At 37.7% G+C, this 25,031-nt stretch overlaps 2 protein-coding genes across 2 annotated transcripts; one reads left to right on the top strand and one right to left on the bottom strand.

Moving 5' to 3' along the window:
- Window positions 1-1,686: 1,686 nt before the first annotated feature.
- Window positions 1,687-11,763, bottom strand: mob1a (MOB kinase activator 1A). The gene is made up of 6 exons (XM_074637920.1): window positions 11,536-11,763; window positions 9,361-9,527; window positions 8,185-8,278; window positions 6,285-6,418; window positions 4,823-4,986; window positions 1,687-3,847 (listed from the first exon to the last, which is right to left on the bottom strand). Exons 1-6 carry the CDS (start codon window positions 11,547-11,549, stop codon window positions 3,770-3,772), a joined length of 651 nt encoding a protein of 216 aa, XP_074494021.1. The 5' UTR covers window positions 11,550-11,763; the 3' UTR covers window positions 1,687-3,769.
- A 4,794-nt stretch (window positions 11,764-16,557) lies between these two features.
- On the top strand, window positions 16,558-24,753 carry mthfd2 (methylenetetrahydrofolate dehydrogenase (NADP+ dependent) 2, methenyltetrahydrofolate cyclohydrolase). Its single transcript, XM_074637898.1, has 8 exons — window positions 16,558-18,727; window positions 20,887-21,071; window positions 21,187-21,309; window positions 21,544-21,696; window positions 23,480-23,587; window positions 23,668-23,760; window positions 23,860-23,985; window positions 24,080-24,753. Exons 1-8 carry the CDS (start codon window positions 18,648-18,650, stop codon window positions 24,226-24,228), a joined length of 1,017 nt encoding a protein of 338 aa, XP_074493999.1. The 5' UTR covers window positions 16,558-18,647; the 3' UTR covers window positions 24,229-24,753.
- The last annotated feature ends 278 nt before the right edge of the window (window positions 24,754-25,031 follow it).

Genomic DNA, 25,031 nt, shown 5'->3' with positions numbered 1-25,031 from the left:
AAAGTCATAATATTATGAGAATAAAGTCATTGGTTTACGAGAAAAAAGTCGTATTATTATGAGAATAAAGTCATGATATTAAAAAGTAGTAATTTTACGTGTTATTTAATTTTTTTCTCGTAAAGTTATGACTTTATTCTCGTAATATTACAACTTTTTTTCTCGTAAAGTTATGACTTTAGTCTCGTAATATGAATTTTTTCACGTAAAATTATGACCTTATTCTCGTAATATTACGCCTTTTTTTCACGTAAAGTTATGACTTTATTCTCGTTGTATTATGACTTTTTTTCTCGTAAAGTTATGACTTTATTCTCGTAATATTACGACTTTTTTTCTCGTAAAGTTATGACTTTAACCTCGTAATATTACAACTTTTTTTCTTGTAAAGTTATGACTTTATTCTCGTTGTATTACGTCTTTTTTTCTTGTAAAGTTATGACTTTATTCTTGTAATATTACGACTTTTTTTTCTCGTAAAGTTATGACTTTAACCTCGTAATATTACAACTTTTTTTCTTGTAAAGTTATGACTTTATTCTCGCAATATTACGACTTTTTTTTCTCGTAAAGTTATGACTTTATTCTCGCAATATTATGACTTTATTCTGGAAAGTTCAGATGTTTTTCCCCTCAATGTGGCCCTAATACTCCGTAGAACATTTGCTCTTTGGCCCTCACTGCATTAGACTTATATACTATATAATTAGACTATAAACTGTGTTACCTTCATCATAATGCTCAAATGTTTTGCGGCTCCAGACAGATTTCATTTATTTATTTTTTGCCTAAAATGGTTCTTTTGATTCTAAAGGTTGCTGATCCCTGACCTAACCAAATCCTACCATAACAATGTATAATATTGCACTTATATATTAAACGCAGTAGAGTGGTGATTTCAGTATGCAAAGGGCGTACATAGTATATAGAGGTTAAAGGTTAAAGCAACCCTGTGAGTTTAAACTCAGGGCAAAGAAACCCTCCTTCTATCTGCAGGCTGGATTGTGATTGGTTGAGTGAGCACGGTGCGCCTGTAAAAACGTCTCGGGTGACACCCTGCTCTTTGACCCTGCTTTTCATTTATTTAATTTATTACGATGGACTGGATAAAGACAACACATTTTCTTCTAAAATTGTGATAAAAAGGTGTCAAGAATATATATACCTTTTCTAGGGTAACCGTTTCAGCAAGCAAGTACTCCAACTCCCCCTAGTGTTTAACTTCCGGTCTATACCGGAAGTGGGGATGTGTCCGTTGTGTAGTTTCACATTATTTTGTTTTCTAATATAAATTGTGATTTAATATGTGCATTATATGCTGAATGAACATGGGTGCGGATGATGCAAACCTTAGAAATCGCTAATTTAATAAATAATAAATAATAATTATATATATAATAAATATAAATAATAATATTAATAAATAATTTATAAATACTAATTAAAATACAACTTTTCACTATGTACAGTACATACTACATTTATTACTGATAATGTGATTTAGAGTAATTCGCTTGTTACACAATAACAAACCCGCGTAATAGATTAACTGGATTGTGTGCATAAGTGTAACAAACCAAATCCCTACTGAATTTTGCTTTGGATAAATATTGTATTAACACGTTTTGAACAGCTACTCAGACAACTTCTGTTATATGATATCATAAATTAAAATCAGCACAAAAATGTACTTTCAGTGTTTATTGAGTTTTCAATCTACCAATACTGTCATATCAGACATTTTCATTTTTGTAAGGCACAGTTTTGTTCAGATAAAACACTGATCATATTTACAGCAAATGTTCGGACGCAGTACATACATCCTCGCACCTCCTCCCATTCAAAATGCCCCCCCCAATGATTGGACCATTATCGTAAATATATAAAACTTTTAATTCATTTCAAAGCCCTTGTTCCTTATTTGAAAAAGTTAAGTCAAATACGTATTTTACAATGTAAAATGAAATGTAACTCCATGCCAAAAGCTTAAAAACAAAATTGTGAGAAAAAGCAATACATTTCAAAAATATGTGATGAAAGAGGACTAGTTATATATTCAAATAAAGTCTTTGAAATAACCCGGTCTTGTAAAATACATTGATATGCCTATAGATGATTCACTTAATGGGTGCTAGCTTGATTTTTTTTTTCTCCAAGCAGCTTGAGGGCCTAAGAGTGGATAAATGCAGTTAAAGTGTAAAAACATGTTTTTTTCACATTGTTGAAAGGTTTTCAACATCTTAAAAAGTAGCACATTATAAAATGAACACGCTGCTGCACCCTATCACATTGGTTGGTTCCTGGTGATGCATTAAGTTAACTAACAGTTCTTAATTGGTTACATGATTGTCTGATATGAATTTAGGTCCAACATGAAGAAAGTTATGGACCAATTCCTTTGCTCAAAGTCTGCCGAATAAAACATTCATCGGGAATACTAGTTGCATTAGTTTGTGAAAGGATGGCAGTACAAACAGCCCTGCTGTTGTAGCCAGAGTTAAGCACAGGAAATGACCATGATACCTGCACCAAGGTTAACAAAGGTATCTGTGGAAATACTACAAATACCTCAGGTCACTCATACTTATTGCGCACAGGTGCAATAGTTATTGCTATTTTATAATCCAGCGGGGGAATTATTTAATAAAAAAAGAAAAAAAAGTACCAGCATTGAAAGATGAAATATGCATTTCCACAATTAAATCGGCACCACATTAAAATGAACCAAAATGACAATAAAAACAAAAGAATTCACATTAGACTATTATTGCTGACGACAGGATGATTTCTACAATACAACTCCTTTATGGGGTCATGATTACAACAGCTTTAAGTTGCTATTACTAATAACTATCAAGCAGTTCAAAAGTATCCCTGTAAGCACAATATCTTGCATTATACTATTTTAATTAAGAAAATAGCCGAAAAAATGTGCAAAACACAAAATTGCATTACCAAATTGAAATAGCTATAATTTAGTCGAAGGTGGTGTTTTTCGTTGGGCAAGAACAAAGGCATCTCACATCGTCTATCACTGCATCCCTTCACAATAAAACTGTGTCAAAGAGCGTGTCAATAGGAAGCATGTTGGCATACGGGGAATATCAGATACACAATTAGCTTGTGACAGAGAGATATAAACTATATACCGGTGTATTTTTGTGGCGGTCTTCATGTTAGACTGATAATACCTTCCACGCACTTGTATTGTCACGTGTGTCCACCCAAGACCGGTTTCATGTCACTACTTTTCGTGCCATCTTTACTCTCCACTGTACACTAAAAAACATCTTAAAAAAGATTGGGATATTTGGTCAGTTACAGTAATTCCAATAGCTAAAAGATAACACCTATCACCTATCAATAACTAAAAAAGTGTTTAGACAATCAAAACACTGTACACCAACTTCTGAAGGAAAAAAAAGCTGGTTTTCACTTTAACTTCCAAAATGTCCTTGGTCCAATACAAAATTCAGTAGGTTGCTCTTACAGACTCGTTAACCACAGTCCTGTGAAAAAATATTCTTACTACACTACACTATTTTATATGATCTAGAGTGGCAAAATGGAAGAAAGGGCTCAAAGACAGCATACAAGATAACAGAAGGAATAAAAGGAAAGGTACAGTACAAACATTTGTGAAATGAAAAGAAGAAGGCACAGATTGTATGAGTTGAGACTAGAAGTCGTAGAGGTAGCAGAGGTCACAGAGAAGAGACAAAGGAGGAAAAGAAACTGTTTAAAAAAGAGGAGAGGTGTGATGAAATGTCTATCTGTCCTTGGATCCAAGCTTCTCGATCAAGTCCTGCAGGGGAGCAAGCTCTCGCCTGTCGATGAGGTTGAACTCCTACAAGAAATAAACATTTAGAGTCAGATTGGTTCAAATGAAAACAGTTTTTATGACACGTTTTCGCTGCCCATAAACAATCTGACTAGAGTTGTGGTCAGGCTGACATGTTCTTCTGTCGGTTATTTGGGGATTTATACATTATTATTATTATTACATACTTATAGATTAAAAAAAAACTGAAACATTCAAATAATGATTTGGAGGTCGATAACCATGGCAATGGACGAAGCTTTGAAGCATTCGGGTCAGCCCTAATCACACCACACATGCAAAAGTCTTCCTGTCATGTCAAATTTTCTTAAGCCCCTTTCAGACAAATAATCTGGGAAATTGCTGAGTTAATCTGTTTGTTCAAGTAATGGCTTCTTGGCTCTCATGCATAAGTCTCTTTTGTGGAAAAGATCCATGCTGACTCTGTTCAGACATGACTGGACTGTTGCAGTTACCATGCTTGCATAATAATTGAGATTTGGCAAAAACCAGACGAGGCGTCGTTATGTACAATGTATGAAACAAGAGATTATTTACTGCCACATCCTGTTAAGATGTTTTGTTATCTTGTTCTTAGCACAGAGGGAGAGCAGTTCTTTCATTTCAGTGTAGGATCAATGTCGAGCAATTATAACAAAAGTAGTGTAGCTTGCAATGGGTCTCTCCTCAGTCAAGTCTGTTGCTTCATACTGCTCAATGAGCTGCTCAAGGAGCACTTAAGGCTTCATTCCTAGTCCTAGTTTGACTGGTTGGCACACTGTATGCACGTCACACATAAAATTGTCGTTATCCTGTTAATGCTTTTACAGCTTGCCAGAGAAACTTTTGCGGAAAAATGATTCGGGACTCGTTTTCAAACATGTAACAACATGTAAAATCGGCAGAGCATATAGTAACTGGATTACAGTGCATGTCTGAATGGGGCTTTAGATACACAGCAGTGATTAAACCCTACTGTACACTGTAGCGGGATAATCTCACCTGAACAAAGAAAATGAAGTGCTTGAAGGAGGTGTTGAGGTGAGCCTCCTCCTGCAGCTGCATCACAGAGTCAAAATGTTGGTGGTAGATGTGAGCGTAAACCCTGAACAGACGCTTCAGGATGGTTTTGGCCACGGACATGAAGTTCTTGGGGAAAGGAACTCCTGTGGGAGAGAAGGTGGTGGAAAATGCTGATGTCAAGAGAAGAGCATGTGCTGTTTCTAATCAAAATTCAAGCACGAGTATTATGGACAGTAGCAGAGAAATCTCTCCAGCGACACAAAGTTACAAATCAAAAATGTACACGGCCTGCAGAGGGGAGATACGGCACAGTCAGACGGTATTAGAGAAGGACAGTGACACTTTTTTGTTGTGTTTCCTCTGTACTCCAGCACATTGGGTTTGAAAAGAAACATTGACTATGAGATTTGAGCACAAATGTTCAGTTTTAATATGTTACATTCACACACAGTCCATTTTATTTCATTGTATTCTTTTTATACACTGTCCTTCAAATCTAGTGGACCAAATGAAACTCGACAAGTTAACATGAACTTTCTAAAAGTCATAAAATTTTGCATATTTTCTCTGTCTACAACACAGACTACAGTCATCTTCACTTCTTGTTTGTTTGTTCTCTGCTTCAGTCTGCTCTTCAGCATGTGAGACACATGATCAGTCGAACTGAAGTCAGGTGACTGGCTCAGACAGTCAATAACATACATGACACTGTTCTTACCCTTGGTTGACTTGTCTGTATGTTTAGGATCATTGTCCTGCTGCAATGGACTATGTATAAAAAGGGCTATGAGACCTACACTGTTCGGGGTGTGAACCCCTTCAAATATCAGCTCATTAATCTCATAATCATTGTTTCATTCCAGATCTAATAAGCCAAAGAAAAGCCAAAATAATAATAAAAAAATATATATATTACTGTCCTTATACCCGTAATATAAAAAAAAAGATAATACATCCATAGAGGTTTTTGAAACATGCCGAAAAAATTATTATGATTGTAAATTAATCATTTTAAAACTTTTGGCGGGTCCAAAATAAATGTTTTGTTTATCTATGTGAAAGATATCTAATGGTTGGTTACCACTTCTAACAAGGCTTGTGAGCCAATAGTAACATTGGTATCGGTGGACTTGTTGTGAAGTAAAAGCAATGAAACGGGGAGGGAGAATGCAACATCTAGCGGCTGAATGTTATCAATGTTATTAATAGCACCTTTAAATAAAAAAAGGATGTATGCAGTTGCTCAGTGTGCGTGAGATCAATGTGACCACAGCCTGTTTGGTGTTGGTTTTATTCTACTGACAGAAAGCTGCTGGGTGATTCAGAGATGCGTAATACACTTTTACAAAAGGTGAAACTGCAACAAAATCATCACGAAAAGCTTAAACTGAATGTTTTCAAACTGCTGAAAATGAAAATTCTTTATCAAATCAAAACTCACCAATCTTGGAGGGGAAAAGTGTCTCATCATCCAGCTGATCCTGCACCCAGGTCATCAGGTAGTCAATGTACTTGGGCGCGGAGCATTTGATGGGCTTCTTAATATTGGTGCCATCAGCCCAGTGATACTCATATCTACAGAGACACAACAAAGTAAATTGCATTATTGACTTGCATATGAGACATGAAAGCTCTACATGCAACATGCACTCATTCTGCCTTTTGGTCAGGACCCAACAACATAATTTGGGAGTAGATAAACTAAAAAAAAAGAGCAGGAGGGGGAAATGCAAAAGTATCTTCAATCATATTTTTGATGTCAACAGGAAGTGAACCGCGGCCTCTTCCTCCTGATTACAGACTGAACGCAGACAGTCTGGGCAGGAGACGGATAGAGGAAGTGCCAAATCTAGATTTTAACTAAACAGCCTCCTCAGGGGCCGCATGCAAAGTTTAATTCCTGTTTTCCCTCATGTGACATTCAGATGATGCATTTCAATTTCATTCAGTCTCAGCCATTCAAGATCTGAATCCATAGTTGGGTTCTTTTATACACACGACAGATCATTCACAAAACAATGTTTCATCAATTAAACTATATTATGAAGGTGATTTAGATGTGGCGTCATAAAAAAAACCCTATACAAGAGTTCAGTTCACACAAGACTTCAACTGAGTTGGTATATTTTGGTTCAATCTAAGATTTATTTGGACTTTCTTTCACCACTTGGTAGCATATTACATCTGGGAGCATAATCACCTTCATTCACTCTAAACTCTTCAATAAACTCTTCCCTGAGGTAAATCATGACCAGAACACTAAAACAGGTAAAGAGTATCTCTCATTGCCCAGAAACACAGTAACATGCATCCCTACTTATCGTTAAATCCCGGTTCTCTTCTGTTGTAAAGTAATGCTTACCTGCCGTTAGCAGTGTGGTAATGTGCCATAACATGTTTTACAAAATCATATTACTGTAGGTGTGTTATGACGCCTTGTATCACTGTGCTGTAGAGCCACATATCTGTCATTATTAATTCCCATTATTATTCATGTTTTGTAATGTTCTTCAAAGCTTTGTGTGACACATCTGGTGTCTCGGCCAACTCATGTTAAGTTCCACATTTCCTAAAATTGCGTAAACGCATACGTCAGCCTAAATGTTTCCCTTGTTTAAATGGAATTTCATAAATTGACAAACGACATTTAGCCTATTTTCAGCTGTTGGTGTACTGCAGTTTCAGCTAAAATGATATGTTACATTAAATTACATACTTATCTTTGGGGTCACTGTCTTACTAAAATAAATACACATGAAAAGTATTCTCCCTACCGTCAATTTCATCCTCTACCTTTACCTTATGACTAAAAAGTAACTTTCCTATGTCTTCATATTTAGTATTTGGGCCTTACTGTTAGGTAGAACACTCTTTTTACACTATTCAAACAGGAACATCTTGCCAACTCACTTCAACTTCATTTCATTATTCTTCTTACAGAAAGAGCAGAGAAGAGAGCTGCGGTGAAGGAGCCCTACGCAGATGGACCGTGTGGGACAAACCAGTACACCCACAAGGTTTACCACATTAGCGTGCACATTCCCAGCTGGTTCCGCTCCATCTCGCCCAAAGCAGCACTGAGATAACTCAGTAGGGATTGAAGAGGAGTCCTGGAGCGTCTACCCTTACACCTGTGTGTCTCAATAAGCCAATACAGTGTGACAGCGATCCAGCATGCATAATACCAGGACCCAAAAAACAAAGCCGCTAAATGGAATTCAGCCATTGTTATTATTTACACCTGTGGCTTTCCTATTGGGACATGTCAAAACGTCAGCCCATTAGAAGCCCTGTACTCAAAGAGAAGCTGCATGCGTAAAAAGGACACTCTTGGCCGTTACCTTGGTCCAGCAGACATTACAGAGCAGCTGGTCTCCGTGCAGAACTCGGTGATGGTGCCGTACAGCATGTTGATCTGGTTGAAGAAATCCACCGCTGAAAGAAAGGGTTAATTATATTTTTGTTCTCTAGGAATGTTCATGCTCGTAACAATAATGAACTCACTCTTCGAAACATACAGTGGTTTTATCAGGTCTTTTTATACAATGTAGACCGTTTATGACCTGAATTTTTAGAATACATTATCTTCAGCCACAACGAATCGAGCCATTTCTCTCTCAATCTGGGATGTATATATAATATATAAAACACAGGCGAAACGAAAAGCCAAACAAATTGTGTCTGATATCGTTCATCCTCTTTTTAAATAATTAATAAAACTTCACTCGGGAAAACACTTTATTGTATTTTACCATGATTTACTGCATGTTGTGTTATTTATTGTATGTATTGTGATGTACTATGATGTGTTTTAACCAACCTGTGAAGCCGAAGGCTAATTTCCACAATTGTGGACAATAAAGATTATTATTATTACAATTTCTGTAAATACATATGGCCTCCTGTAGAATGAACGATGTGAATACAAGCAAATAGGATTAGATATAAATTATATGATTACTTATTTAGAAGGTTGTTTTAAACCTAAATTATTGTACATGTATTAAATATTTCTCCTTTCCTTTTCCTCTACCTTAATGGAATATCTTTGAACATAGGTGATGGATTTTCTGATATATGTGATGATGAATATGACAATGCTTATAAATAACATGTTTGATATTTAGAAGTATGGCTTTTGTATTACTGTTTGGTGATACTTTATCAAATTGTGAATTGTTAGAGGATGTTTTTATCACGCTGGTGTTTTGGATGAACTACACATGCCATTATAGAGCTTGTTTGACTATTGGTGTGCCTCATTGTTTAGTTTATTTATTTATTGCCCTTTATTTTCTGTTTCTAAGAATTCTGCTGTTACTATTTTGTAAACAATCTCAATTCTGTGACCAATAATTTACCAATTTGGTGGTGTGTTTACTTGACCTCACGTCTCGTTTTATCCCTTGGTGATGCAGATGTTCAACCTCTGTACGAGGACCATTTATGTTTAGAAATGGTAATTGTGGACTGAGTGATGCTTTCTGTAAATAGGTTTATTGCATTCATCAACTCACTGTTGACAGCAATCCACTCATTGAGATCCTCTCCCTCGGGCAGCATGACAGCCTGCCTCAAGTTCCCACTGCCCAGCGTTGCCTCGGCATGTTTCAGCAGCTCATACTGGTGGGAGCCTTCTGGGATGTTCTTCTTCGGCTTGAAGGTCTTGGATGAGCGATTGCCACTGCAAATAAACAAAAGGGGGAGCTGAGCAACTGTACAGTGACAGATTTTTAAAAGGCTGGTGTAGGAGTAGATGCTCCTCTTAGGGCCTTCACATGTGAGGATCCTTCCTGTCTGGTTTGTGCAACCAGCAGCTGAAGGAAGGCATTGTGGTGAGCATCTATTAAATTAATATTGAAACGATACTCGTGATAATCGCTGCCACATTTGTCATATGTTTAAACCAGGGGTCAGCAACCTGCGGCTCCGGAGCCACATGCGGCTCTTTAGCCCCTCTCCAGTGGCTCCCTGTGGATTTTTAAAAAAATTGGTGGAAATGAATAACTGTTTTTTGTTTACATTTTCAATTTTATTTATCATTGTTGTAGGTCTATGGTACGACGGTACGACGGAGTATTAGGGCCACATTGAGGAAAAAAAATAAATCTGAGAGTTTGAGAATAAAGTCATAATATTATAAAGTAGTAATTTTACGTGTTATTTTCTTTTTTTCTTGTAAAGTTATGACTTTATTGTTGTAATATTACGGCTTTTTTCTCGTAATATTACGATTTATTCTCGTAATATTAAGATTTTTTCTCGTAATATGACTTTTTTCACGTAAAGTTATGACTTTATTCTCGTAATATTACGACTGTTTTTCACGTAAAGTTATGACCTTATTCTCGTAATATTACGACTGTTTTTCACGTAAAGTTATGACTTTATTTTCGTAATATTACCACTTTTTTCACGTAAAGTTATGACTTTATTATCGTAATATTACGACTGTTTTTCACGTAAAGTTATGACTTTATTTTCGTAATATTACCACTTTTTTCACGTAAAGTTATGACTTTAGTCTCGTAATATTACCACTTTTTTCACGTAAAGTTATGACTTTATTCTCGTAATATGATTTTTTTTCACGTAAAATTATGACTTTATTCTCGTAATATTACGACTTTTTTTCACGTAAAGTTATGACTTTATTTTCGTAATATTACCACTTTTTTCTCATAAAGTTATGACTTTATTCTCGTAATATTACCACTTTTTTCACGTAAAGTTATGACTTTATTTTCGTAATATGACGATTTTTTTCTCATAAAGTTATGACTTTATTCTCGTAATATTACCACTTTTTTCACGTAAAGTTATGACTTTATTCTCTTATTATTACGACTTTTTTCCTACGTAAATTTATGACTTTATTTATGTAATATTACGAAAAGTAATGACTTTATTCTGTAAATCTCAGATGTTTTTTCCCTCAATTTGGCCCCAATACTCCGTAGTACATTTGCTCTTTGGCCCTCACTGCATTAGATTTATATACTATATACTTAGACTATAAACTGTGTTACCTTCATCACAATGATCAAATGTTTTGCAGCTCCAGACTGATTTATCTTTTTTTTATTTGCCTAAAGATGTCTCTTTTGACAGTAAAGGTTGCTGACCCCTGGTTTAAACGTTTGTCAACTTGTGGCTCAGTGTGACTTAGTATGACTGTACAATCTGTGTCATGCAAATCAAGTTATGATTAAACACTTAAGTGAAACAACAGACAGGAAATGTGACAGCGTGACTGTAAACAACAGGACAGTTAATCGCATTTAACAACTTCCCAACGAGGTCAAGACGGCAGAGGTGTGTCTGATGACTAATACCATGTCTGGTCTCATCTGAATTAAAGTGAATAGTGATATAATCATTGTCTAACAGAGCATCATCTGTATCATCCTGCTGGCCTAGCTGGAACATAACTAGTTAACAAAGTTACTGCTGCTGAGTGGTGTGAAGCTATAAATAAACACAGCTCACATATAAAGCTACGACGACGAATGATAAAGCCTACATAAGAAAAGGCTGTCTGAGTTTAACGCTGTGAGTATCTCAGTGCAGTTATCGGACGTGTTTCGTGTCTTACTTTGAGGCTAGTTTACTTCCCTCAGTGTAACTTCGTAGCTAGCGTTAACCGCAAACCACGTCTGTAACTTTAGCTGCTGCTGACGAACTTTACTTACAACAGGAAGCTCATCTTGAAGAAGCAGTCGTCGTCGGAGAGCCTCGATTACAACCCTTAACTCTGGTTTGTTAAACAGCTATTGGTTTTATAATCAAACACAAGGAGCCAGATGTCAGCCTGCTAACAGTAACGGTGCTAACATGAACTGCTGCACCCACAGAGCCTCTTCCTCTATCGGCTCTCTGCAGCAGCAGCAGTCCGGCCAGCTGGCAGTCTGTCGCCCCCTGCAGGCTGCACCGAGCTACTACAGCTCTCCACATAATAGACTTACACCCAGCTACTACAGCTCTCTACTCATAATAGACTTACACCCAGCTACTACAGCTCTCCACACATATAGACTTACACCCAGCTACTACAGCTCTCCACACATATAGACTTACACCCAGCTACTACAGCTCTCTACTCATAATAGACTTACACCCAGCTACTACAGCTCTCCACACATATAGACTTACACCCAGCTACCACAGCTCTCTACTCATAATAGACTTACACCCAGCTACTACAGCTCTCTACTCATAATAGACTTACACCCAGCTACTACAGCTCTCTACTCATAATAGACTTACACCTATAGCTACTACAGCTCTCCACATAATAGACTTACACCCAGCTACTACAACTCTCTCCACATTATAGACTTACACCTATAGCTACTACAGCTCTCCACATAATAGACTTACACCTATAGCTACTACAGCTCTCCACATTATAGACTTACACCTATAGCTACTACAGCCCTCTACTCATAATAGACTTACACCTATAGCTACTACAGCTCTCTACTCATAATAGACTTACACCCAGCTACTACAGCTCTCTACTCATAATAGACTTACACCTATAGCTACTACAGCTCTCTACATAATAGACTTACACCTATAGCTACTACAGCTCTCTCCATATATAGCAGGGGTGCCCAAACTTTTCCCTTGGAGGGCCAAAACTGGAACTCAATGGAGGGCCCTGGGCCAAAACTAAACACCTATTGTATTGTATTATTAAGATGCAAAATGGTACTGGGATCCCAAGTTCCCTTTATTGAATACGTTTTACATAGTTAGCCCCTTAAAACCCACCTGCTGAATACAATTGGGCTCATTTATGCAATTTATGCATTTCCAAGACAGTTTAGGGACCCCAGTATGTAGAAATATTAAAAATACACCATTTTTAGAATAGGCAAAAATAACACATGTATACTGCATTCAAAGAACTGCATGTTTTCCCCAAAACTGCATAGCATTATTATAAGGTGGGCATGTCTGTAAAGGGGAGACTTGTGGGTACCCATAGAACCCATTTTCAGTCACTTATCTTGAGATCAGAGGTCAAGGGACACTTTGACAAATGGCCATGACAGTTTTTCCTCGCCAAAATTTAGCCCATCTTTAGAGTGTCCTTCCTGACAAGCTAATATGACATGATTGGTACTAATGGAGTCCTTAGGTGTTCTGGTTTCATATGATGTCACTATCTTCTAACCATAAACCCGAGCCGTGTAAGGCCTCCAAAAGACAGTAAAGTCGGTTGGGTCTTTTATTAAAAAAAAAGAATTTGCTAACATCTGGCGGGCCAAATCAAACCTGATGGCGGGCCAACATTGGCCCGCGGGCCCCACTTTGGACAGCCCTGATATATAGACTTATACAGTATAGGTCAGGGGTCATGGGTCAGTGACCTTTACTATCAAAAGGGACAATTTAGGCAAAAAAGAAAAAAGAAAATCTGTCTGGAGCCGCCTTTTATTTATTTATTATTATTTATTTTTTTCATTTTCTTTTTCCTTTATTTGGTTTTACTCTGACAGTTACATAAACATACTTAATTACAGTATATACAAATATGAAGTGAACCAACTTTTCCAATTTTTACAATGAAATTATAGAACACACAAATAGAGCATGGAGGTGCTTTTCATGTAAAATAAGATCAAATAAATAATAATAAAAAAAATTACATTTAGAAAAAAAGAAAGATTAAACAAAAGAAGGGCGTTTTGGGGAAATATACTTTTTACACTCCTTCCAAATGTCTTCAAATTTTGTTTCCTGAAGCCTCATTGAAAAAGTAATTATTTCCATTATAAATATTTCATAAATAATATCATACCAGTTCTCTAGTGATGGGGTATCTGGTTTAAGCCATTTCTTAGTTATTGCTTTTCTAGCAGCTACACTCAGTATTCCAAATAAGTATTTTGTTTTAATATTTGTAGATGTTGAAAGTAGAAGACCAAACAGGAGTTCGTCCCACTTAAAGACCATGTTTGTACCAAATATGGTAACTAATTCTGTGTAAATCTTACACCAAAAAGAATTTACTTTAGGACAGGCCCAAAACAGGTGATAGTGGTTAGCTACCTGGGAGCCACAGTTCCTCCAGCAGCTGGATGAGCCTGAATGATGAGACTTCTGAACAGGTGTAATAAAAAATCTACTAACAGTCTTCCAGCCAAACGCTCTCCACAAGGTTGAGCTCAATATCTTCCATTGAAATTCACAATATTGTAACCAAACTTCTTCTGGAATGCAGCTATTAGTTTCACGTTCCCATTTTTGTTTCATGTAGGTAGTGCTTGCTATTTCAGCCTCCTGATGTCCTCTATATATTCTTGAAATTACTTTAAGCCCGAATCTGTTTTATAGGCACTTATAAAAACTTTCAATAGGTTGTTTTCGAATGCATTGTGACTCTCTAACATAGAACTATTTATGTGATGAGAAATCTAAAAAAGTTGCTATTATTTAGCCCAAATAGTCTTTTCAATGTCTGAAAATCAGTCAATGTCCCCTGGTTGAAAAAGGTGGAGCCGCCTTTTAAACCGCCTTTTCTTATGTAGGCTTTATCATTAGTCTTGGTAGCATTATGTGTGAGCTGTGTTTATTTATAGTTCCCAGCTACTCACCAAAGGTAACTTTGTTTAACTAGTTAGGTTCCAGCTAGGCCAGCAGGATGATACAGCTGATGCTTGGTTAGCCAACTCAGCTGATTATATCACTTTTCCCTTCAATTCAGATAAGACGAGACATGTTGATATTAGTCATCAGACCTCGTTGGGAGGTTGCGAAACGATCAATGTGATTAACCTCATGTTGTTTACAGTCACGCTGTCACATTTCCTGTTTGTTGTTGCACTAAAGTGTTTCATCACCATAACTTCATCTGCATGACACAGATTGTACAGTCATACTAAGTCACACTGAGCCACAACAAGTTGACAAACGTTTAAACCAGGGGTCAGCAACCTTTACTGTCAAAAGAGCCATTTTAGGCAAATAAAAAAAGAAAAATCTGTCTGGACCCGCAAAACATTTGATCATTGTGATGAAGGTAACACAGTTTATAGTCTAAGTATATAGTATATAAGTCTAATGCAGTGAGGGCCCAAGTGCAAATGTACGACGAAGTATTAGGGCCACATTGAGGGAAAAAACATCTGAGATTTACAGAATAAAGTCATAACTTTTTGAGAAAAAAGTCGTAATATTACGAGAATAAAGTCATAACTTTACAAGAAAAAAAGTCATAATATTACAAGAATAAAGTCATAACTTTAAGAGAAAAAAAGTCGTAATATTACGAGAATAAAGTCATAACTTTAAGAGAAAAAAAGGCATAATATTACGAGAATAAAATTAAAACTTTAGGAGAAAAAAAGAAAATAACACGTAAAATTAGTACTTTATAATATTATGACTTTATTTTTTGATAATACTACGACTTTTTTCTCATAAACTTATGACTTTATTATCATATTACGATTTTTTTTCCTCGTAAACTTATGACTTTACTCTCATAATATTACAAAATTTTTCTCGCAAAGTTATGACTTTATTCTCGAAATCTCACATATATTTTTTTTCCTTAATGTGGCCCTTATACTACGACGTACCGTCGCACCATCGCGCGGTCGCACCGTCGCACCGTCGTACCGTCCCATAGACCTACAAGAATGATAAATAAAAATGAAAATGTAAACAAAAAAACAGTTATTCATTTCCATTTATAAAAATCCACAGGGAGCCACTGGAGAGGGGCTAAAGAGCCGCTGGTTGCTGGTATATAGCCTCTGGTATATCTAAACTTCTAACTTTCTGTCTACTAATATACTTAAATTACTCTTTAGAATTTAGCGTAGTGGTTTAATTAATCTAATATAGGAAAATTCAGATACAGAAGCCCACATTTTTTCATAATGAAACCACATTTTTTTCTAATGCCCAACTTTTGTAACCCAACAATTTTTCTTAAAATGTGTTAATTTTTGCAACAAAACTAAGAATGTTTTCTATGCAAGTTTATTTAAAAAAAAAAAACTTTTATAGCAAACTGCTCATGAATTATAATTCGACAAAATGTCAGCATATATTTGCATTTTTTTTCACACACATCAACACTCCCACACATAAATACAATACATACATGCAAAAATTGCTGAGAAAAAAAACAAAAAAACAAATACAACAGAGAAAAGCAACAAAAAAAATGTGTATATTGTATATATCGGTTATGCTTATTTGTTGGCTCAAGATCACCCTCTGTCCATTTATAAATCATTCTGTCAAACTGAGTGTAAGTAATTTATGTAACTTTATGTAAGTGTATCTGAGGTCTATTCATAGACTGGCAGCCACCTGATACATTCATAGACAGATAAATAGCACTGGTGGGTCGGTTGGATTGCCAATTGGGCAAAGTGGGTTGGGGCTCCAGTCTTCAGGGGCTCCAAAAAAACAGGTTCAATGTGCCAATTAATTTTTGATTATTTGATAACTCATATTTGCTATGAAATGTAATATAGGTTGTGCACCTAGGCCTACTTTTAAAACCATAATTAGTTATACTGTGATATACTCACATATTGCATATTCCTCAATAAAGGTAAGTTTAATGAAATTACCAGAAACTGAATGACAAATATTGAACCTGTGGTTGTGTTTAGTCTGGTGTGCGCACTGAACATGATAAGACATATCCAGCATACACACAATGAGGGGTGGAGGCCCAACAGACAGTTTCTGCCCTGGAGCCCCTCAACAGGTTATTCTGTTCGTGGTGGAAAGTTAACACATAAGTATATTTACTCAAGTGCTCCATTTAAGTACAGTTCTGAGGTATGTGTACTTTACTTGAGTATTTCATTTATATAGTATTACTTAATACTACTACATCTCAGAGGGAATTACTGTACTTTTTACTCCATTATATTTATTGAACAGACTGTTGCTATAGTTATTTTGTAAACATGTTTTTAAAAAACATATGGTGAGCATATAAAATCCAAAGTATTGTTATAAAGTAAATTAAATTTCTCAACAGTAGCCTATTTATAAAGTAGTTTACCTCTTCCAGCTAAATGTTGCTTCTACATTCATGTATAATTAATAATAATCCAATAATATATAATAATAATATAACTCTGACAGAGGCCATTCTGCCTAAATAATGAGCACTTTTACGTTTGATACTTCAAGTATATTTCGCTGACAATATTTCAGTAGACTAATTTTACTTCGATTTTTAATATAAGACTTAATGGAGTATTTCTACACCATGTTATGTACATTTATGTAGATTTACTCAAGCACTGTACTTAAGTACATTTCTGAGGCTATTTCAATTTAAAGGTACAGTGTGTAGGATTTGGCAGCAACTAGTGGTGTGGTTGTAGATTGCAACCAACTGAACACCCCTCTGCTCACTCCTCCCTTTCTGCAAGCCGCTGAGTGCAAAACCATGGTAACGCCGATAACCTCACGCAGAGGCCATCCTTACCATAATAACACTACTTTAGGAGCAACGGAATTCAGACGAAGACTGGCGGTACCACGGTTTTGCAATTGGCAGCTCACGTTACCACAGTTTCACAAGCGTGTCGGAGACAGTGGCCTTCAGGTAACGCAAAAACGTGAAAGTCTCACTCTAGAACCGGTGTTTGGTTTGTCCGTTCTGGGCTACTGTAGAACATGGTGGAGCAACATGGCGGACTCCCTATGTAGATATGAAGGGCTCATTCTAAGCTAACGAAAAACACAACAATTCTTAGTTTCAGGTAATTATACACTAATGAAAACATTAATATTATATTCCATTTCTGCTAATAGAGGGGTCTGCAACCTGCAGCTCCGAAGCCACATGCAGCTCTTTAGCTCCTCTCCAGTGGCTCCCTGAGGATTTTTAAAAATGGAAATGAATAACTGTTTTTTGATTACATTTTCATTTTTATTTATCATTGTTGTAGGTGTATGGTACCACGGTACGACAGAATATTAGGGCCACATTGAGAAAAAAAAAAAAATCAGAGATTTTGAGAATAAAGTCATAATATTACGAGAAAAAAGTCGATATATTACGATAATAAAGTCAAAGGTTTACAATAAAAAAGTAATATTATGAAAATAAAGTCATAAGTTTACAAGAAAAAAGTCGTAGTATTATGAGAATAAAGTCATAATATTATAAAGTAGTAATTTTCTGTGTTATTTTCTTTCTTTCTCATAAAGTTATAACCTTATTCTGGAAATCTCAGATGTTTTTCCCCTCAATGTGGCCCTAATACTCCATAGTACATTTGCACTTTGGCCTTCACTGCATTAGACTTATATACTATATACTTAGACTATAAACTGTGTTGCCTTCATCACAATGCTCAAATGTTTTGCAGCTCCAGACAGATTTTTCTTCTTTTTTTTTGCCTAAAATGGCTCTTTTATCTTTTATCTGCATACAGATATTAAAGGTTGCTGACCCCTGTGCTAATAGATCCCCCAAAATGTAACACACTGTTCCTTTAATCTACCAAATAATTATACTCCACTACATCCTCAGAGGGAAATATTCTCCACTATATTCATTTGACAGGCAGATACATGTCAGACTGAGATGATACTTGGCTCCTGTCATTGGAAACTTACAGTATTATCTGAGCACTGAGAGGTGTGGCAGCAGATAGCAGTGACGCACGTGTCTACGTGCAGGAGGAAGGCTCCTCCTCCTCCTCCTCCTCCACAGACCTCTCTCTGTCAGTACCGGCTGCTGGTTGCTGGATAGTGGTGTTTGTTACGCAACGTGCCGCGGTGTCTCTTCTCCTCTCAGCCGGTCACAATGGCAGCGATAAGGACTCTCAGGAAACTGTGCCAACACACCCAGCACCAAGTCTGTAAACTGCACACCTCCGTTTCCAGGTGAGTGACACCAACATGTTCTCAAAATGTGATTTAATGCGCGTAAATTTGCGTAAATTTAAAAATGTTTGGCGCCTTCCGCTCCAACATGTTTATGTATCTTAAATATATATATATATATGAATCCGCCAGTCTTCTGTAATGTTGTGCGTTCATTGATAAAATACCGTGTGTTTTATTATAGGGTGGTTTTGTTTTATTTTATTGTACTAAATGTCCGCAGTTTGGTCACATTGTGGTGCGCCTCTAGCGGTATGCCGGTAACAGCGCAGCCGCCGACTGGCTGATGAAATCGGGCTTAGTGCTTGCAGCCGGGAGCTGGAAGAGCCAGCAGGTCTCAGCTGGAGGCCGAGGTGTTGGGCTGCACACATAGGAACACACATCCACATCTGGATCCTGGATGACATGTACTCATTTAAAACAGCAGTAATCATTTAAAACAGCAGAGCTAATGGTATCATAAGAGAGGACATCATCATACAGTTGGCACATTAGTAAGTTCAACTTTAGTTTATTGATCACATACACATTGACATGGCAGTGAGATTCTTTGTTCCTGTTTGTTACTCTCTCATCCCTGTATAATAGACAATCTATCTATCTAGCAATCAATTGAATAACAATAATGAAGTAGAATATAATCATCATTATAAATATAGCAGCAACAATAGCAAATTGTTCGATAAAATATGAGGTAGGGAATACATACACAATTATAAATATAAGAGAATATACACACACACATACATGTCGATAAAAGTCATAGTATAGTATGTTGAAAAAAGTCATGAAAAAGTCGTATGTCTGACACACACACACACACACACACACACACACACACACACACACACACGGAGTGCTTCACAGTAAATACATGGAATTAAAAACCTTGTAAGTGTGTGGTGCAATAAGCAGCATCTCGTGCAGGTATTTATGGGATAACGTGCTGAGTTCAGCATGACTGAGATAAATGTAATGATCTAATGTTGCACACACGCCTTAAAAACCCAAAACTCGTGTGTGCACATGATCTGCATTTCCAGAGGCACATTATTAAGACAATTTGAAACCTGTGACACGCTATGCATGACTTATTATTATTACCATATGGCACACCATAGATGTTAAAAGCATTAATACAATGTAATTGCGCATAAACTCAACAGGCTTTGCATTAAAATACACACAGCAACAAGTTACATGTAAAGAATAATAAAATAAATAAAATAGAAAAAAAAGAAGAAAAACATACAAAGAGCAGCTCTCCTCTGTGGTTGGCCCCATGGGCTGTTTAACATGGCTTTGTGTGGCCATACATTTGAAAAGAAGCGTTTTCTCCTCAGTTGACCAGTTTTGTGTTTAAATTCCTGTGAGGTTAAACAGCAGTTTGCTGACCTGTAATCTGGACACATTTCCTCTGGGACCCGGTACGCTCAGTGGCCCCACGGCCTCACCCCATTTCGCCCGAAGATGTGACACTTTTCTGTGAGGTTTAATTAGTTTTGGCAGAATAAAAGGCGGGTTACATCACTGTCGATGGCTCATTACTCCTCAGTTATCAGCTACTGCTTTCTGTCTGTCGTTATATAATGGAGAACCATCATAGCGCTTTTGAATTTTTTCTGACAAAGCAGCAGAACAGTTCAACTCAGTTTGTTTACTCAAACAACGAAGGATGTCCCGTCAGTTTTAATCTTCAGGTGCATCTGATCGTATTTGGAGATTACCTGTTCAACAAGATGTTCTACTTTGACTTTCTCTCGCTGTAATTTGATATACGGTACTGTAACTCTACAGTACAAGTGCATGGAGTTCATGAAACAGGTGGAGACGTGCTGGGTCTAATTTTAGAGGCTTGGATTGGTGCTTACCCGGGCTGGATGGTTGAGATTGATTACAGGTTTCTGGTGTCAAAAGTTCGCTTCAATGGCAAGCAAGGAGACCAAGATCAGTACTGTAAAGATTATTCAGATATTAAAACTTGGGCTCTGTACACTTGTGTTGGGCGAGTGTAATAAAACGGGTTCAGTCCTAGATTGAGTGACATTTTTACGCTTTCATTTCTGTGTCTGAATAACAGCATTAACACAGCTTGCTAAAAAAGGAAGTTATGGACTATTTGTCCTCTGACTCCAGTCTTTGTGTATTCCAACTCTCAGACAGGAGGCCGTGGTCATCTCAGGAAGGAAACTAGCACGGCAGATTCGAGAGGAGGCCCGGGGCGACGTGGAGAAATGGGTTTCAGCCGGCCACAGGAGACCCCACCTGAGTGTGGTTCTGGTGGGAGAAAACCCAGCCAGTCACTCCTACGTCCTGAATAAGACACGAGCTGCATCTGATGTCGGTAAGAACAAACACCCACATTGAGGCCTCATACGTATGTGTAAACACAACTTTTCTACAATATCATAACAAAAAGAACAAATGCTTAGTTGTTTTCTCACTTCAACCTCCCACAGGGATCTCTAGTGAGACAATTCTCAAGCATTCAGACATCAGTGAGGAGGAGTTGTTGGACCTGATCTACAAACTCAACGCAGACCATCGTGTGGACGGCCTGCTGGTCCAGCTGCCTCTCCCAGGTACAGAGAAACTGGAGCAGAAAGAATAACAATGAGTAGAGAGAATCATGCATCTGTAGAGTGGTATGTGCGGGTCAGCTAAGATAAAAATCCCTGATATTACAGCTGCAGTATCCGTGTGTGAAAGTATCGGTCAGCATGTGTTGGCGGAACATACGTTAGAGCACACACTTTTACAAACTCACCTTTGAGATCTAGTCGTCCTGACTTTAACTTGTCTATGTTTTCTGACAGATCACATCGATGAGCGCGCCGTCTGTAACGCCGTTTCCCCCTCCAAGGATGTGGACGGCTTCCACGTAGTTAACGTGGGTCGCTTGTGCCTGGATCAGTCCACCATGCTCCCGGCCACTCCCTGGGGAGTCATGGAAATGATTAAGCGCACAGGTAACAACCGGAGTGGTCACTTACTTTGGGTCGTGTCTAGAAGGTAACCTACGAGTTGGGAAACTCTTGCAAGATGGTTAAGGTTAGCCATTGACGTTGAATAGTTAAAGTTAGTCATTGATGTTGAATAGTTAAGGTTAGGTATTGACGTTGAATAGTTAAGGTTAGGCATTGACCTCGAATAGTTAAGGTTAGGCATTGACGTTGAATAGTTAAGGTTAGGCATTGACGTTGAATAGTTAAGGTTAGGCATTGACGTTGAATAGTTAAGGTTAGGCATTGACGTTGAATAGTTAAGGTTAGGCATTGACGTTGAATAGTTAAGGTTAGGCATTGACCTCGAATAGTTAAGGTTGGGCATTGACCTCGAATAGTTAAGGTTGGGCATTGACCTCGAATAGTTAAGGTTAGGTATTGACCTCGAATAGTTAAGGTTAGGTATTGACCTCGAATAGTTAAGGTTAGGTATTGACCTCGAATAGTTAAGGTTAGGCATTGACGTTGAATAGTTAAGGTTAGGCATTGACGTTGAATAGTTAAGGTTAGGTATTGACGTTGAATAGTTAAGGTTAGGTATTGACCTCGAATAGTTAAGGTTAGGCATTGACCTCGAATAGTTAAGGTTAGGTATTGACCTCGAATAGTTAAGGTTAGGCATTGACCTGGAATAGTTAAGGTTAGGTATTGACCTCGAATAGTTAAGGTTAGGTATTGACCTCGAATAGTTAAGGTTAGGCATTGACGTTGAATAGTTAAGGTTAGGCATTGACGTTGAATAGTTAAGGTTAGGCATTGACGTTGAATAGTTAAGGTTAGGCATTGACCTCGAATAGTTAAGGTTAGGCATTGACCTCGAATAGTTAAGGTTGGGCATTGACCTCGAATAGTTAAGGTTGGGCATTGACCTCGAATAGTTAAGGTTAGGTATTGACCTCGAATAGTTAAGGTTAGGTATTGACCTCGAATAGTTAAGGTTAGGCATTGACGTTGAATAGTTAAGGTTAGGCATTGACGTTGAATAGTTAAGGTTAGGTATTGACGTTGAATAGTTAAGGTTAGGTATTGACCTCGAATAGTTAAGGTTAGGCATTGACCTCGAATAGTTAAGGTTAGGTATTGACCTCGAATAGTTAAGGTTAGGCATTGACGTTGAATAGTTAAGGTTAGGCATTGACGTTGAATAGTTAAGGTTAGGCATTGACGTTGAATAGTTAAGGTTAGGCATTGACGTTGAATAGTTAAGGTTAGGCATTGACGTTGAATAGTTAAGGTTAGGTATTGACGTTGAATAGTTAAGGTTAGGTATTGACGTTGAATAGTTAAGGTTAGGCATTGACCTCGAATAGTTAAGGTTGGGCATTGACCTCGAATAGTTATGGTTAGGTATTGACCTCGAATAGTTAAGGTTAGGCATTGACGTTGAATAGTTAAGGTTAGGCATTGACGTTGAATAGTTAAGGTTAGGCATTGACCTTGAATAGTTAAGGTTAGGCATTGACGTTGAATAGTTAAGGTTAGGCATTGACCTTGAATAGTTAAGGTTAGGCATTGACCTTGAATAGTTAAGGTTAGGCATTGACCTTGAATAGTTAAGGTTAGGCATTGACCTTGAATAGTTAAGGTTAGGCATTGACCTTGAATAGTTAAGGTTAGGCTAGGTCGTCGGGCAGTTTTGCCAGATTTTGCAATTTGCAGGTTACCATCTAGACACGACCCTTACTTTATCTTAGGGCTGAAATGCAGCTGAACAAACTATCTAAACTAACTATCTGCATTCTTCCAGGTATTCCTACTATTGGGAAGAATGTCGTGGTTGCAGGACGCTCCAAGAATGTGGGCATGCCCATCGCCATGTTACTGCATACAGACGGCCGTCACGAGAGGCCCGGAGGTTGGTTACTGGGCATGTGTGTTTAAAGATAGAGGGTTTAAATTATACGGTATAAATACTAAAGGTTATTTCTGTTGCAGGCGACGCCACGGTCACCATTTCTCACCGTCACACGCCAAAGGAGCAACTTCGCCTACACACTAAAATCGCTGATATCATCGTGGCTGCTGCAGGTTTGTTTGCCTGCATCGTTTAAAGCTGATTTTTCTTCAGTGCATTGACTTTTTCTCTGTTGTCTAACTGTACTAACTGTGTGTTTGCTGAACTATCAGGGATTCCAAACCTCATTACGGCGGACATGATCAAAGAGGGAGCGGCGGTGATTGACGTTGGAATAAACCGAGTGCAGGATCCAGTCACCGGAAAGAGCAGACTGGTTGGAGATGTGGATTTTGAAGGTAAGGCTGCACAGCGAATGTAATCCTATTCCTGCGTGGACATGCTTGATGTCTCGGGTGTCTGTAACGTCACACCTTTTCCGTCTATATCCAGGCGTGAGACAGAAGGCGGGCTTCATCACCCCCGTACCCGGAGGTGTAGGACCCATGACTGTGGCGATGCTCATGAAGAACACTATCAAGGCAGCTAAGAACGTCCTGCTGTTCCCTCCAGAGAGGATCCGCATGGCGGCTGCGTCCTAATGGGCCAAAGGAAATCCCAGCTAGAGCGACACATTCCACTCCCTCCAAACACCACCACCCCACTCCTTCCTTTTTTACTTGGGGCAACCCCGACCAGCTCCCCTTGCACACGGACTGGAAAGATGATAGCTTTAAGGCTCTCCTCCCGTTGACATCTTTAACATTCTCCAAGTTCAAGTTCAGACTGTTACAGTCACTCATACAGCTGCGACTTTTATGTAACAGGGTTTCCAGTATTTATCGTTTGCAATGTATTACTTTGGGATTTTAAGGAATCTTGAAGGGATTTTATTTATTACGACATAATATTTAAACATGAATGGAGGCAGGTTACAGTATTAACTCTAAGCTGGTACGCAGTTAAAGATGAGCATTTGTCTGATGTGCTTCTTTCAGTTAGTTTAGCCTTATGTACCAAAAGTGATAAGGGCTAACTTCATCAGGAACATGTATGTTTATCAGAATAAAAGCTTTAAAGATTCACAATTGCCTTTGTAAAAACTTTGAAATAAATATTGTAAAAATGTTCTCACGTTGATGCTCTCTGTGCAACACAGATCGTCTCTTCCTTTACATGGTAGAACATGATGTTGTGCTCTTACTCTGTTTCAGGTGTCAGATTCACATTAATGCCCTCATTCCAAATATAACTCACTTCTCGGGCACTATCATTAAAGGTAATTGCCTTTTAGTACCAGTATTGGATAACCACATATTCCCATCTTCACCTTTTGATACAACTTTCTGTATTTGCCATAATAGAGGCATTATAACCACCACAGATATCTACGAGTCAATGGTCT

The sequence above is a fragment of the Sebastes fasciatus genome, chromosome 6, assembly GCF_043250625.1.
Source record: "Sebastes fasciatus isolate fSebFas1 chromosome 6, fSebFas1.pri, whole genome shotgun sequence".
Classification (NCBI taxonomy): Eukaryota; Metazoa; Chordata; class Actinopteri; order Perciformes; family Sebastidae; genus Sebastes; species Sebastes fasciatus.
Note: the sequence above shows the minus strand (reverse complement) of the source record. Positions and strands in the feature narration are given on the sequence as shown.